The sequence below is a fragment of the Manacus candei genome, unplaced genomic scaffold (genome assembly GCF_025592945.1).
Source record: "Manacus candei isolate 608988 ecotype Guabito, Panama unplaced genomic scaffold, ASM2559294v1 h1tg000436l, whole genome shotgun sequence".
Taxonomy (NCBI): Eukaryota; Metazoa; Chordata; class Aves; order Passeriformes; family Pipridae; genus Manacus; species Manacus candei.
In genome coordinates this window covers 19,764-35,002 of record NW_026138484.1, presented here as the reverse complement: position 1 = coordinate 35,002, position 15,239 = coordinate 19,764, and the positions used below count along the sequence as shown (strand labels likewise).

General features: G+C 69.7%; 2 protein-coding genes across 2 annotated transcripts; both read left to right on the top strand.

Moving 5' to 3' along the window:
- Positions 1-59: 59 nt before the first annotated feature.
- TNNT1 (troponin T1, slow skeletal type) lies at positions 60-4,134 on the top strand. The gene is given in 11 exon segments (XM_051776087.1): positions 60-78; positions 185-246; positions 1,085-1,201; positions 1,705-1,782; positions 2,539-2,631; positions 2,633-2,650; positions 2,740-2,754; positions 2,756-2,850; positions 2,936-3,026; positions 3,352-3,392; positions 4,023-4,134. Coding segments are annotated over 10 exon segments (648 nt in total). The 5' UTR covers positions 60-78; positions 185-189; the 3' UTR covers positions 4,066-4,134.
- Positions 4,135-4,253: 119 nt separating this feature from the next.
- On the top strand, positions 4,254-14,660 carry PPP1R12C (protein phosphatase 1 regulatory subunit 12C). Its single transcript, XM_051776086.1, is given in 22 exon segments — positions 4,254-4,328; positions 4,331-4,534; positions 5,854-5,984; positions 6,080-6,198; positions 6,897-7,056; positions 7,652-7,796; positions 8,010-8,072; positions 8,074-8,085; positions 8,621-8,709; positions 8,796-8,917; positions 9,636-9,687; positions 9,749-9,917; positions 10,061-10,107; positions 10,269-10,328; positions 10,550-10,640; positions 11,267-11,374; positions 12,009-12,052; positions 12,137-12,206; positions 12,298-12,402; positions 12,510-12,560; positions 13,261-13,311; positions 13,863-14,660. Coding segments are annotated over 22 exon segments (2,055 nt in total). The 3' UTR covers positions 13,950-14,660.
- The last annotated feature ends 579 nt before the right edge of the window (positions 14,661-15,239 follow it).

Here is a 15,239-nt window from a genome sequence, read left to right as displayed (position 1 = left end):
CGCTGATCCCCCCCCCGGGACCCCTCAAACCCCCCTGACCCCTTTTTCCCCCCCCAGAGGAGGAGCGGCCCCGGCCCCCGGTGAGGGGGAGGGGGGTCGGGGGGGTTTTGGGGGGGGCTCGGAGGGGCTCTGCCCCCCCCCCCCTTCCCCAAAGCCCCCCCTGACCCCCCCGGCCCCCCCCCCAGCCACATGGTGTCCCAGCTGGCCCCCCCCAAAATCCCCGAGGGGGAGCGGGTGGACTTCGACGTGAGTGGGGGGGGGCTGGGGGGGGCACTGGGGGGCTGGGGAGGGGTCGGGGGGGGTTCTTGGGGGTCTGGGGGGGTTATTGGGGGTCCGGGGGGGGTCACTGGGGGGCTTGGGGGGGCTGCTGGGGGGCTGGGGGGGTCACGGGGGGGCTGGGGAGGGGTCTGGGGGGGGTTCTTGGGGGTCTGGGGGGGTTATTGGGGGTCCGGGGGGGGTCACTGGGGGGCTTGGGGGGGCTGCTGGGGGCTGGGGGGGTCACGGGGGGGCTGGGGAGGGGGCTGGGGGGGTCTGGGGGGGGTTATTGGGGGTCATTGGGGGGTTATTTGGGGTCTGGGGGGTTATTTGGGGTCGGGGGGGTCACGGGGGGGTTATTGGGGGTCCGGGGGGGTTATTTGGGGTCTGGGGGGTTATTTGGGGGTCCGGGGAGGTTATTTGGGGTCCGGGGGGGTTATTGTGGGTCCGGGGGGGTTATTTGGGGTCTAGGGGGGTTATTGTGGGTCCGGGGGGGTTATTTGGGGTCTAGGGGGGTTATTGGGGGTCCGGGGGGGTTATTGGGGGGGCTGGGGAGGGGGTCTGGGGGGGTTATTTGGGGGTCCGGGGGGGTTATGGGGGTCCGGGGGTGTTTCTGTGGGGCCGGGGGGATATGGGGGGGGGTCCCTGCGGGTCTGTGCCCCCCCCGTGACCCCCCCCCCCCAGGACATCCATCGGAAGCGGATGGAGAAGGACCATGGGGAGGGGGGTGTGGGGGGTTGTGGGGGTTTCTGTGGGGCCGGGGGGATGTGGGGGGGTCCCTGCGGGTCTGTGCCCCCCCCGTGACCCCCCCCGCGCCCCCCCCCCCCAGGACATCCATCGGAAGCGGATGGAGAAGGACCTGCTGGAGCTGCAGACCCTCATCGACGCCCACTTCGAGCAGCGGCGCCGCGAGGAGGAGGAGCTGAGGGGGCTCATGGAGAGGATCGTGGGTCGGGGGGCGTCTGGGGGGGTCACTGGGGGTCTGGGGGGGTCACTGGGGGTCACTGGGGGGGTCATTGGGGGTCTGGGGGGGCCACAGGAGCTGAGGGGGCTCATGGAGAGGATCGTGGGTCGGGGGGGGGTCTGGGGGGGTCACTGGGGGTCACTGGGGGGGTCATTGGGGGTCTGGGGGGCGTCACAGGAGCTGAGGGGGCTCATGGAGAGGATCGTGGGTCAGGGGGCGTCTGGAGGGGTCTGGGGGGATCATTGGGGGTCTGGGGGGGTCACTGGGGGGGTCATTGGGGTCTGGGGGGTCATTGGGGGTCTGGGGGGGCCACAGGAGCTGAGGGGGCTCATGGAGAGGATCGTGGGTCTGGGGGGGTCTGGGGGGTCATTGAAGGTCAGGGGGGGGTCATTGGGGGTCTGGGGGGGTCAGGAGGGTCCGGGGGGTCTCTGTGTGTTCCAGTGACCCCCCCCTGTACCCCCCTGTCCCCCCCTGTCCCCCCCCAGGAGCGCCGCCGGGCCGAGCGCAACGAGCAGCTCCGGAACCGCACCGAGAAGGAGCGGGAGAGGCAGGCGAGGCTGGCGGTGAGGGGGGGCCCCAGACCCCCGGGGACACCCCCAACCCCCCCCAGGGACACCCCCAAATCCCCTGGGACCCCCCAAATCCACCCAGGGACACCCCCAAATCCCCTGGGACACCCCCAAATCCCCCCTGGGACCCTCCAAACCCCCAGGGACACCCCCAAACCCCCAGGGACACCCCCAAATCCCCTGGGACCCCCCAAATCCACCCAGGGACCCCCCAAATCCCCTGGGACCCCCCCAAATCCCCTGGGACTCGCCGGGATCCCCAGGGACCCTCCAAACCCCCAGGGACCCCTCCAAATCCCCCCTGGGACCCCCCCAAACCCCCAGGGACACCCCTGAATCCCCCCCTGGGCCCCCCAAATCCCCCCCTGGGCCCCCCAAATCCCCCTTGGGACCCCCCAAATCCACCCAGGGACCCCCCAAATCCACCCAGGGACACCCCAAATCCACCCAGGGACACCCCCAAATCCCCCCTGGGACCCCCCAAATCCCCCCTGGAACCTCCCAAATCCCCCCAGGGACCCCCCAAATGCCCCCCGAGACCCCCCCAAATCCCCCCTGGGTTCCCCAAACCCCCCTCCAGGACCCCCAAATCCCCCCTGGGCCCCCCCAAATCCCCCCTGGAACCTCCCAAATCCCCTCAGGGACCCCCCAAATGCCCCCCGGGACCCCCCCAAATCCCCCCTGGGTTCCCCAAATCCCCCCTGGGCCCCCCAAATCCCCCCTCCAGGCCCCCCCCGTCCCCCCCCCCAGGAGGAGAAGCTGCGCAAGGAGGAGGAGGAGGCCAAGAAAAGGGCCGAGGACGACGCCAAGAAGAAGAAGGTCCTGTCGGCCATGCCCCACTTCGGGGGGGTACCTGGCCAAGGTGGGGGCCCGACCCACAGCCCCCCAGCCCCACGGATCGCCCCCCTTAGCCCCCTAGGGACCCCCCTAACCCCCCCTCCCCGTGCCCAGGCCGAGCAGCGCCGCGGGGCGCCGTCAGACGGGGCGGGAGACGAAGCTGCGGGTCCTGGCCGAGAGGAAACGGCCCCTGGACATCGAGCACCTGCGGGAGGACGAGCTCAGGTGGGACCCCCCCGGCCCAGAACCCCCCCCCCTCTGAGCCCCCCCAGCCCGCCCTGTGACCCCCAAATCATCCCCCACCACCCAGGGCCAAGGCCAAGGAGCTCCACGACTGGATCCACCAGCTGGAGTCGGAGAAGTTCGACCTGATGGAGAAGCTGCGGCGGCAGCGCTACGAGGTGGGGGGGAAAGATAAAGGGGGGTGTTTGGGGGGTCCCCGAACTGCTGGAGGGCCCCCCAGAACCTCCGTGGGGTGACAGGGCGCTGAGCTCCGTCCTGGGGGTCCCAGGCCCCGTTTTGAAGGTTCCCCCCCCTCTCACCCCATTCCTGGGCCTTGTTTTGGGGGGCCTCCAGTCCCGTTTTGGGGGTCCTGAGTCCCCTCCAGGAATGAGGGGGTCTCTCCATGAGGGGGTTGGGAGTTGGGGGGGGTTCTCACTGGAATTGGGGGTCCCAGATTTAGGGGACCCCCCCCCTGAACTTGCCCCCCTTCCCATCCTCCCCCAGATCAATGTCCTGTACAACCGGATCAGCCACGCCCAGAAATTGTAAGGGGGGGGATTTGAGTGGTCCTGGGGGGAGGGAAATTTGGGGGGTCCTGGGGGGGTACTGGGGGTCGTGGGGGATTAATGTCCTGGAGGGACATTAAGGGGGTCTTGGGGGGGAAAGATTTGGGTGGTCCTAGGAGGTGATGTGGGGCCCCCAGGGGGATTTAGGAGGGTGTTTTGAGGGTCCCAGGGTGTGTTTTGGGGGGTCCCGGGGGGAGATTTTTGGGGGCCGTTCGGGAGGTGTTTTGGGCGTCCTGGAGGGGATTTTGGGGGGATGTTTCGGGGGCTGTTCGGGGGTCCCGGGAGGCTGTTTGGGGGGGTGTTTCGGGGGCTGTTTGGGGGCTGTTTTGGGGGCTGTTTGAGGGGTGTTTCGGGGCTGTTTGGGGGCTGTTTCGGGGGCTGTTTGAGGGGTGTTTCGGGGGCTGTTCGGGGGCTGTTTGGGCTATGTTTCGGGGGCTGTTTGAGGGGTGTTTCGGGGGCTGTTTGGGGGCTGTTTCGGGGGCTGTTTGGGGGGTGTTTCGGGGGCTGTTTGGGGGGTGTTTCGGGGGCCGTTCGGGGGTCCCGGGACGCTGTTTGGGGGATGTTTCGGGGGCCGTTCGGGGGTCCCACCCCCTCCCTCCCCCCCCGCAGCAAGAAGGTCGGGAAGGGCCGCGTGGGCGGGCGCTGGAAGTGACCCCGCCCCCCACCCGGCCCCGTGACGTCACATCCGCCGCGCGCGCCAATAAAAACGCTTCACATCCGGGCCCCGCCTCCTCCCTTCTTTCCCTTCCCGCCGCGTCCCGCCGTTGCCATGGCGACCCCGCCCCCGCGCTTCCGGCCCCGCCCCCCCCCCCCGGCGGCGGCGGCGGCCCCGGCGCGGCCATGGCGGCCTCGGCGGCGGCGGCGGCGGCGGCGGCGGCGGCCCGGGAGCGGCGGCGGGAGCAGCTGCGGCGCTGGAGGAGGCGGCGGCGGCGGCGGCGGCCGCGAACCCTCCGGTGCCGGCGGGGCCGCCGCGGCCTCCGCGGGTCCGCTTCGAGCGGGCGGCCGAGTTCCGAGCGGTGTGCGCAGGCGCCGAGCTGGCGGAGGCGCGCGCCATGGTGCGCGCGGGGGGGCGCGCGCTGCTGGGCGGGGCCAACGCCGACGGCATCAGCGCGCTGCACCAGGTGGGCGGGGCTAAGGGGGGGAAGGGGGGCGGGGCCCGGGGAAAGGGGGCGGGGCCAACGCCGGCGGCATCAGCGCGCTGCACCAGGTGGGCGGGGCTAAGGGGGGGGAAAAGGGGGCGGGGCCTGAGAAAAGGGGGAGGGCTGCACCAGGTGGGCGGGGCTCAGAGGGGGAAAGGAGGGCGTGGCCTGGGAAAAGGGGGCGGGTCAAACGCTGGCGGCACCAACGCACGCAGCATCAGGTGGGCGTGGCTTAAGCGGACATAGGGCGTGGTCTGTGATGGGCGGAGCTCCCCGACAGGGAGGGGCTGGGCCTAAAGAAGGCGCAGTCACATGAGTTATGTGGGCGGGGCCTGAGTTGATGGGCGTGGTCCGCAGGGGAAGTGGGAGGGGTTTTGTGAGAAAGGGGTGGGGCTTGAGGCTGAGTGGGCGGAGCTTGGGGGTCCCTGGTGGGTCCTTGGGGGACTCGGTGGGGCCATGGCGGGTCTATGGGGGTCTCTGGGGGGTCCCCGTGGGGCTGTGAGGGGTCTCTGGGGGTCTCTGGGTGGTCCTTCTGGGGCCATTTGGGGTCTCTGGGGGTCTCTGGGGGGTCCCCGTGGGGCCATGAGGGGTCTCTGGGGGTCTCTGGGTGGTCCCTCTGGGGCCATTTGGGGTCTCTGGGGGTCCCTGGTGGGTTCTCGGGGTCCCTGGGGGTGTGTCCGGAGGTGTCTGGCAGGTCCTGGGGGTCCCTGGAGGGGGTCCCTGGACTGTCCCTGCGTGTCCTGGGGGGGGCTCTGGCCGGTCCTGGGGGTCCCCGTGGAGTGTCCTGGGGGTCCCCGGGGGTCTCTGGGGGGGTCCCTGTGTGTCCTGGGTGTCCCCAGGGGGGTCTCTGTCTGTCCCTGGGTGTCCCCGGGGGTCTCTGGGGGGGTCTCTGTGTGTCCTGGGTGGTCCCCGGGGGTCTCTGGCTGTCCCTGGGTGGTCCCCGGGGGTCCCGGGGGGGTCTCTGTGTGTTCTGGGGGGTCCCCGGGGGTCTCTGGGGGCGTCTCTGACAGGTTCTGGCTGTCCCTGGGTGGTCCCCGGGGGTCCCTGGGGGGGTCTCTGTCTGTCCTTGGCTGTCCTGGGTGTCCCCAGGGGGGTCTCTGGGGGTCTCTGGGGGGGTCTCTGTCTGTCCCTGGCTGCCCCTGGCTGTCCCCGGGGGGGTCTGTGACGCCCCGTGCCCCCCAGGCGTGCATCGACGAGAACATGGAGGTGGTGTCCCCGGGGGGGTCTCTGGGGGTCCCGGGGGGGTCTCTGGGGGTCCCTGGCTGTCCCCGGGGGGGTCTGTGACGCCCCGTGCCCCCCAGGCGTGCATCGACGAGAACATGGAGGTGGTGCAGTTCCTGGTGGAGAGCGGGGCCGACGTCAACCAGGCCGACAACGAGGGCTGGACCCCCCTGCACGTCGCCGCCGCCTGCGGCTGCCGCAGCATCGCCCAGTGAGGGGGCTGGGGGGGGGAAACTGGGGGGTGTGACCCCTCCCTGACCCCCCCCCCCTGACCCCCCTGACCCCCCCGACCCCCCCGACCCCCAGGTACCTGCTGGAGCACGGGGCGGACGCGGCCGCGGTGACCAGTGACCTGGAGCTGCCCCTGGAGGTGGCCGAGGACGAGGGGCTGGAGGAGCTGCTGAGGGCGGAGCTGGAGCGCAGGGGTGGGCGGGGCCGGCAGGGGTGGGCGGGGCCGGCAGGGGTGGGCGGGGCCGGCAGGGGTGGGCGGGCTTGGGTGGGCGGGGCTGGAGGAGCTGCTGAGGGCGGAGCTGGAGCACAGGGATGGGTGGGGCTGGGAGAGGGTGGGCGGGGCTGGGAAACGGTGGGCGGGGCATAGGTGGGTGGGGTTCAAGGGGGTGGGGGTTGGATTTATAGGTTGTGGGTGGGGCTTAAATGGAGTGGGTGGGGTTTGGAGGCTGGGGGTGGGGTTTAGGTGGAGTGGGTGGGGTTTAAGTGGGGTGGGTGGGATTTAAGGAATGTGGGTGGGGTTTAGGTGGTGTGGGTGGGGTTTAAGTAGAGTAGGTGGGGTTTGGGGCTGTGGGTGGGGTCTAGAAGTGTGGGCGGGGTCCATGGGCATGTGGGCGGGGTTTAAGTGGAGTGGGTGGGGTTTAAGTGGAGTGGGTGGGGTTTGAGCCTGTGGGTGGGGCCCATGGGCATGAGGGCGGGGTTTGACTTTGTGGGCGGGGTTTAAGTGGAGTGGGAGGGGTTTGAGCCTGTGGGCGGGGGCCCATGGGGCTGTGGGCGGGGTTTGGTCCTGTGGGCGGGGCCCAGGATGATGTGGGCGGGGCCCATGGGGCTGTGGGCGGGGTCCCGACGCCCCGGGCGGGGTCCCACCGTCCCCTCTCCCCCCGTGCCCCCCCAGGGGTGGACGTGGCGGCCGCCAAGCGCGCGGAGGAGGAGCGGATGCTGCGGGACACGCGGCTCTGGCTCGACTCGGGGCAGCTCCGCGACTGCCCCCACCCGGCCACCGGGGCCAGCGCCCTGCACGTGGCGGCAGCCAAGGGCTACATCGAGGTCATGAGGTCCGGGGGGCCCGGGGGGGTTTGGGGGGCTTGAGGGGGGTGTTTGGGGGGAGGACCCAAGGGCTACATCGAGGTCATGAGGTCTGGGGGGGCCCGGGGGGGGTTTGGGGGGCTTGGGGGGGCCTCAGGGGGGTGTTTGGGGGGGAGGACCCAAGGGCTACATGGAGGTCATGAGGTCCAGGGGGCTCGGGGGGGGTGTTTGGGGGGTATTTGGGGGGCTCAGGGGCGGTTTGGGGGGCTGAGGGGGGTATTTGGGAGGGTTTGGGGGGCTCAGAGGGGTTTGAGGGGGGAGGACCCAGAAGATTTGGGGGTCCAGAGAGAACCCCGAGGGGGGGGGTTGGGGAGGGCAACTCTGGGACCTCGTGGGTGGAAGGGAGGGGGGGTCCCCAAAGCTTTTAGGTGGGAGGTGACCCCAAAAAACCTTGCGAGGGGCTCCCAGAACCCTGGACCCGGAGCAGGGGGGACCCCAACCCTTTCCCTGGGGGGCACAGCTGATCCCTGGGGGGGTCCGGGGGGAGGTTCCCCCCCATCCCAGGGGGCTGCCCCCCATCCCAGGGGTCTCCCCCCCCATTTTGGGGTTCTGGGCCCCCCCCAGGCTGCTGCTGGCGGCCGGGTACGACCCCGACGTGCGGGACAAGGACGGGTGGACCCCCCTGCACGCGGCGGCGCATTGGGGGGTGGAGGAGGCCTGCAGGCTGCTGGCTGAGCACCTCTGTGACATGGCACCAAGGAACAATGTGGTGAGGGGGGTCCTGGGGGGGTCCTGGGGGGGTCAGGGGGGTCCTGGGGCGGTCACGGTGTTCCTGGGGGGACTGGGAAGGGGTTTTGAGGGGGTCTCAGGGTGTTTTTGGGGATGGGTGAGGGTGGGCTGGGGGTTGCTGGGGGGGCTCAGGGGTGTTCCTGGGGGTCCCTGGGGGGGTCCCTGAGGGGGTCCCCAACCTCTCCCCCCCCAGGGCCAGCGCCCCTGTGACCTGGCAGACGAGGAGACCCTTCCCCTGCTGGAGGAGCTGCAGCGGGCGGCAGCACCACGTGAGACCCCCCCAGACACCCCAGACCCCTCCCAGGACCCCCTCAGACCCCCCCAGGACCCCCCCAAACCCCCCCAGGACCCCCCAGACCCCCCCAAACCCCCCCCAGGACCCCCCAGATCCCCCCCAGACACCCCAAACCCCCCCCAGACCCCCTCAGACCACCCAAGACCCCCCCAGACCCCCTCAGACTCCTCCCAGGACCCCCCCGGACCCCTCAAAGCTCCTCTAGGGGGGAGGGGGTGTGCCCAACCCTTGACCCCCCCAGGACCCCCCCAGGACCCCCCAAACCCCCCCAGGATCCCCCAAACCTCCTCTGGGAGAGGGGGGGGTTGTCCCCAACCCTTGACCCCCCCAGACCCCCCCAAACCCCCCCAGGACCCCCCAAACCCCCTAAGGGAGGGGGGGGGGGTGATCCCCAACCCTTGACCCACCCCAGGACCCCCCAAACCTCCTCAGGGAGGGGAGGGGGGTCACCCCCACCCCCTGACCCCCCCTTTATCTCCCCCCTTTCCCCCCCCCCTCCCCAAAAAAAGCTTCGCAGCCAGAAGGACCCGGGGGCTCCTCCCCCCCCTCCGGACCCCGAGGGAGCCCCCCAGCCCGCGGGGGGGGGCAAACACCGACGGTGAGACCCCCCCCAACCCCCCCCCCGGTCCCCCCCGACCCCCCCTGACCCCGCCCTGACCCCCCCTTGCCCTTTGACCCCCCCAGGAGCTCCGTGTGCCGCCGCAGCTCCCGCGAGAAGCTCTCTCTGCAGGACCAGGCCAGGGAGAGGGTGGGGGTCGGGGGGCTGCCCCCCCCCCCTGGCCCCCCCCCTGGCCGAGGGGGACGGACCCCCGGAGGGGGGGGGGGGGAGGGGACAGCGACGGGGAGGCCCCGCCCCCCGAACCGCAGGGTGAGACCCCGAATGTGGGGGGGGGGAAAGGGGGGGTTGGGGGGGGGGTCACAGAGGGGCTGGGAGGGGGGTTTGGGGGAGGGGGGGGCGAGCTGGGGGGGCTCTGGGGGGTCTCTGGGTGTACTGGGGGGTCCTGGGAGGGGTCACAGAGGGGCTGGGGGGGATTTGGGGGACGGGGAGGGGACTGAGGGGGCTGTGGGTGGTCTGGGGGGTCCTAGGTGGTTTGGGGGGGTTCCTGGGGGGGCTCTGGGTGGTTTGGGGGGGATTTGAGGGGGGGATTTGAGGGTGTCACAGGGGAGCTGAGGAGACCTGGGGGGGCTCAGGATGTTGTTTGGGGGCTCTGGGTGGTTTGGGGGGGTTCCTGGGAGGGGTCACAGGGGAGTGAGGGGACCTGGGGGGGGCTCAGGGTGATGGTGGGGGGCTCTGGGTGGTTTGAGGGGGTTCCTGGGGGGGCTCTGGGTGGTTTTGGGGGGGTCATGGGGGGGCTCTGGGTGGTTTGAGGGGGTTCTGAGGGGCCTTTGGGGGGTCCCGGGAACCTCTGGGGGGTCTCTGGGTGGTCTGGGGGGTTCCTGGGGGGCTTTGGGGGGTCCCGGGAACCTCTGGGGGGTCTCTGGGGGTTTTTTTTCTCAGTGCAGACTCTCCCCCTCCCCCCAGACCCCCCCCGCGGCTCCGCCCCCCCAAAGCCACGCCCTCAATGGCCCCTCCCCCGCACGGGTAAGGCCACGCCCCCCTCCCCCTTTACCTGGGCAAAGGGGGCGGGGCCTGAGAGTGGCTCCACTCCCAACGCCCCCCCCCCCCTCCAGCCCCCCCCCGGGGGTCTCTGCAGGTCGGGCAGTTTGGGGGCGTTGCCCACCCCCTCCCAGGCCACGCCCCCCGCCAGGGCCACGCCCCCCGTGCGACGCTCCGCCTCCTCCCCGCGCCTGCAGGCCCCGCCCACCGTGAGTGGGGAAACCACGCCCACCCCCCCAATTCCCCGCAGGCCACGCCTCCCCCGAGGCTCCACCCACAAACGGGCGTGGCACGGGGAGGGGGGCGTGGCCTGGGGATCCTCCTGACTCCTCCCCTTTCCCCTCCCCCTCAGGTTTCGGAGCCCCCCGCCCGCCCCTCCCCCCCGCCACGCCCCCCCAGGTGAGCCCGAGGGGAGGGGCTAAAGGGGAGGGGGAGTGGCTAAAGGGGAGGGGGAGGGGCTAAAGGGGAGGGACTAAAGGGGAGGGGGAGGGGCTAGAGGGGAAGGGGGAGAGGGGAAGGGGAGGAAAGGGGGGGTGACACTCCCACCCCTCCCCCTGCAGCCCCCCCAGCGCCGAACCCGAAGCCCCCCGAGACCCCCCGGACCCCCCCCGGCCACGCAGGTGAGACCCCCCCCCCCGTCCCCCACTTCCTGTCCCTCCACCCCTGAATGGGGGTCCTGGACCCTCCCAGCCCCCCAGGGAGGGTCCACAGACCCTCCTGACCCCCCGCGACCCCCCTGAGCCCCCCTGACCCCCCCCTGACCCCCCCTGACCCCCCCTGATGCCCCCCGACCCCTCCCTGACCCCCCCTGACCCCCCCCGACCCCCCCTGCCCCCCCCAGGCCGTTCCACCCCCCCGCCCGGGACGAGGAGTCGGAGTCCCAGCGCAAGGCCCGGAGCCGCCTCATGCGCCAGGCCCGGAGGGCGACACAGGTGGGACCCCCTGAGACCCCCCAACACCCCCCAAGACACCCCCTGAGACACAGGTGGGACCCCCGGGACCCCCCCGGGACACCCCAGGGACCCCCCAGGACCCCCCAACACCCCCTGAGACACAGGTGGGACCCCCAGGACCCCCCCCAGGACACCCCAAACAGCCCCCAAGACACAGGTGGGATCCCCAGGACCCCCCCGGGACCCCCTCGGGACACCCCAGACCCCTCTGAGACCCCTCTGAGACCCCCCAAAACCCCACGAGACACAGGTGGGACCCCCGGACCCCCCGGGACACCCCAACACCCTCTGAGACCCCTCTGAGACCTCCCACTGAAACCTCAACTGAGACCCCCCTGAGACCCCCCAACACCCCCCGAGACCCCCCTGAGACCCCTCTGAGACCCCTTCCCCAGACTGCCCCAGAAACCCCCTCTGAGACCCCCCCAAGACCCCCCAAAACACCCCCAACACCCCCCTGAGAGCCCCCTGAGACCCCCCAAAAGACCTCCCAAGACCCCCCAAGACCCCTCTGAGACCCCTGAACACACCCCTGAGACCCCAGACCCCCCAAGCCCCCCCGTGACCCCGCCGTGACCTCCCCATGACCCCGCCGTGACCCCCAGGGCGTGACCCTGACGGAGCTCAAGGCAGCCGAGCAGGTGATTGGCCGCGGCGGGGAGGGGCGGGGCCCCGAGCAGCCAATCAGAGACGAGGGGAGGCGGGACCCGGCGGTGAGTCTGGGGGGGGGAGGTTTGGGGGGATTTTGGGGGTCCCTGGGGGGGTTATGGGGTCCCTGGGGGGGGTTTGGGGGTCCGGGGGGGTTCCTGGGGGGTTCCTGGGGGGGTTTTTGGGGTCCCTGGGGGGGATTTGGGGGTCTCTGGGAGGGTTTGGGGGTCCCTGGGGGGTTTGGGGGGTCTTAGGGAGTTCCAGGGGATTTTAGGGGGGTTTTGGGGGTCCCTGGGGGGGGGGGGGAGGTTCTTTGGGTGTTGAGGGGGGGTTTGGGGGGTGTTTTTTGGGGGGGGGGTCACCCCCTTTTAACCCCCTCCCCCTCCCAGGACCCCCCCCGGCTCCCGGCCCCCCCCGGCCCCCCGGGCAGGTGAACAAAGGTGGGTGACCCCCCCCCCTTGCCCCTCCCCCCCCGGGGACCCCCCAAACCCCCCCAAAACACCCCCGTGGAATTGGGGGGGGGTCCCAGGGGGGTCCCAACCCTGTGGGTCCCGCAGGGCCGGAGCCAAGGAGCCCCCCCGGGGGTCGGAGCCTCTCCCAGGTGAGGGGGGGGCCGAGGGGGGGGCGGGGGGGGCCCCCAAAACCCCCCCAAAACCCCCCCGGACCCTCCCCCAACCTCCCCCCCCTCCACCCCCCCAGGGCTCGGAGACCAACGGGCCGGAGGACGCCCCTCCCCCACACAGGTACTGGGGGGGCTGGGGGGGGGTTTGGGGGTCTGGGGAGGGGTCACAGCCCCCCCCCTCACCCCCCCCTTGCCCCCCCCCAGCCCCCCTCCAGCCCCCCAACGGGCTGAGACCCCCCCAGGCCCCCCCGGCCCCCGCCTTCGACTACCAGCAGGTGAGTCCTTGGAGGGGGGGGGTCTATAAAATCTGGGGGCTTTTTTGGGGGTCCTGGGACCTCTCCAACCTCCCCCCCCCCCCAAAAAAAGCTGTTCCAGGAGCTTTGGGTGGAGAACGAGCGGATCCGGGAGCAGCTGCAGGAGGCGGAGCTGGCGCTGACCCAGACCCGCCTGGAGCTCGAGAGGGTCACACAGGTGGGGGCCGGGGGGGCTGGGGGGGGGTCCTGAGGGTCCCTCCCAGCCCTGGGACCCCCCTGACCCCCCCTTTATCCCCCCCCCCTCATTTATCCCCCCCCCCCCAGCGCCAGGAGCGAAGCGCGGAGAGACCGGCCCGGCTGGAGCTGGAGAGATTCGTGAGGCTGGGGGAGGGAACCCCAAAAAAACACCCCCGAGACCCCCCCTGACCCCTCCTGACCCCTCCTGACCCCCCTGACCCCTCCTGACCCCTCCTGACCCCCCCCATCCCCCCTGACCTCTCCTGACGCCCCCTGACCCCCCCTGACCCCTCCTGACACCCTCTGACCCCTCCTGACCCCTCCTGACCCCCCTGATCCCCCCTGATCTCCCCTGACCCCCCCAGACACCCCAGACCCCCCCGACCCCTCCTGATACCCCCTGACCCCCCCAGACCCACCCTGACCCCTCCTGACCCCCCCCGACCCCCCCAGACACCCCCAGACCCCCCCGATCCCTCCTGACACCCCCCTGACCCCTCCTGACCCCCCCTGACCCCTCAAGACCCCCCCAGAGCCCCCTGACCCCTTCTGACCCTTCCTGACCCTCCCTGACCCCTCCTGACCCCCCCTGACCCCTCCAGACCCCCCCAGAGCCCCCTGACCCCTTCTGACCCCCCCTGACACTCCCTGACCCCTCCTGACCCCCCCTGACCCCTCTCTGACCTCCTCTGACCCCCCCTGACCCCCCTGACCCCCCATGACTCCTCCTGACCCTTCCTGACCCCCCCGACCCTCCCTGACCCCCCCTGACCCTCCCTGACCCCTCCTGACCCCCCCAGACCCCTCCTGACCCCCCAAATCCCGTCTCCCCCCCCAGGAGCGCCGGGCCCTGGAGCTGAAGGCGGCTGAGCTGGAGGAGGAGCTGAAGGTGAAACCCCCCCAAGGGGGAGTCCCTGGACCCCCAAATCCCCCCCTTTGACCCACAAATTTACCCCCTTTTGACCTCCAAATTTCCCCCCATTTAACCCCCAAATTTCCCCCCCTTGACCCCCAAATCCCCCCCTTGACCCCCAAATTAACCCCCCTTTGACCCACAAATTTATCCCCTTTTGATCCTCAAATTTACCCCCTTGACCCCCAAATTTACTCCTCTCACCCCCAAATCCCCCCCTTTGACCCTCGAATTTACCCCCCCTTGGACCTCCAAATCCCCCCCTTTGACCTCCAAATTTCCACCCCTTTCACCCCCAAATTTTTCCCCTTTCACCCCCAAATTTCCCCCTATTTGACCCCCAATTTCCCCCTATTTGACCCCCCAATTTCCCCCTTTGATCCCCAAATTTCCCCCCTCTTTGACCCCCAATTTTCTACGTTTTAACACCCAAATTTCCCCCCTTTTGACCCTCAAATCCCCCCCTTTGAACCCCAATTTCCCCCCCAACCCCCAAATCCCCCCCCCGACCCCCAAATCCCCCCCAGGCTCTCTCAGACCTCCGGGCCGACAACCAGCGGCTGAAGGACGAGAACGCGGCTCTGATCCGGGTCATCAGCAAACTGTCCAAGTGACCCCCCCGGGACCCCCCGGGACCCCCCCAAGACCCCCTGGGACCCCCACCCCGAGGGCCCCCCCCGAGGGCCCAGGACCCCCCCTCGGGACCCCCCAAATGTGCCCCCAAAGCTGCCAAACGACCCCCCCCACCCCACGGGGGGCGGAGCCAAACGCACTGGGGGTGGGGCCAACAGGGAGTGGGTGGAGCCAGAGGGGCCGATTCACCGGTGGGCGTGGCCAATGCGAATGTGGGTGGAGCCAATGTGGGTGTGGTGCCAATGTGGGCGTGGCCAAAGCCGCTGGAGGCGGGGCCAAAATGGGGTGGGGGCGATGCGGGGGCGTGGCCAAGCTCGCGGTGGGCGTGGCTGTTCATTGCACTGTGTGGGTGTGGCCAAAGGGGGTGTGGCCACTGAAATGGGTGTGGCCGATCCGTAAATCAGGGCGTCGATTGTTGCTGTCAGGCCCCGCCCATTCCCGAGGCCCCGCCCCCTTTTCCCCCCTTAAACAGGGCGGGGCCACTGCACGCCGGCCCCGCCCCCCGCATGCCAATCATGTGCTGTTCCTCCAATCGGGTGTGAGGGGCGGGGCCTCCCCTGCCCCGCCCACTGCCAACCCCGACCCCTCCCCCCCCCGAGTATTTTTGCAAAAAAAAAAAAAACAAAACAAAGAGAATGTGAAAAATAATTAAAAAAAATAATTAAAAAACATAATTAAAAAAGGACAAAACCGTGACCGAACTCGGTGGGGGAGGGGTTTTTATTTGAAATATATTTTATAGAGCTCTGGTGGGACAAATTCATCAAAAAAAGGGGGATTTTTATTTAAAGTATATTTTATAGAACTCTGGTGGGACAAATTCCCCAAAAAAAGGGGGATTTTTATTTAAAGTATATTTTATAGAGCTCTGGTGGGACAAATTCATCAAAAAAAGGGGGATTTTTATTTAAAGTATATTTTATAAAACTCTGGTGGGACAAATTCCCCAAAAAAAGGCGTCCGGACCCCCCAGGCCCAATTGCATCCCTTCCCCCCCCCCTTTCCTGACTCTGGACACCCCAAACCCTCCCCCAAAACCCCCCCCTGAGAAGCCCGAGCCCCTCCCTGTCCCCCAAAAAACACCGACACAGAGACTCCAACTCTTGTCCAGACAATTCCATTTTTTGGGACAATTCCATTTATTGGGACAATTCCATTTATTAGGTCGACTCCATTTGCTGTCGGGGCCCCCCCCGGGGCCCCCCCCACATCCCAGCGCTGGAGCCTGGAAAGAAGGGAAGGGGGGGTTGGTGGGGACCCCCTCAAAACCC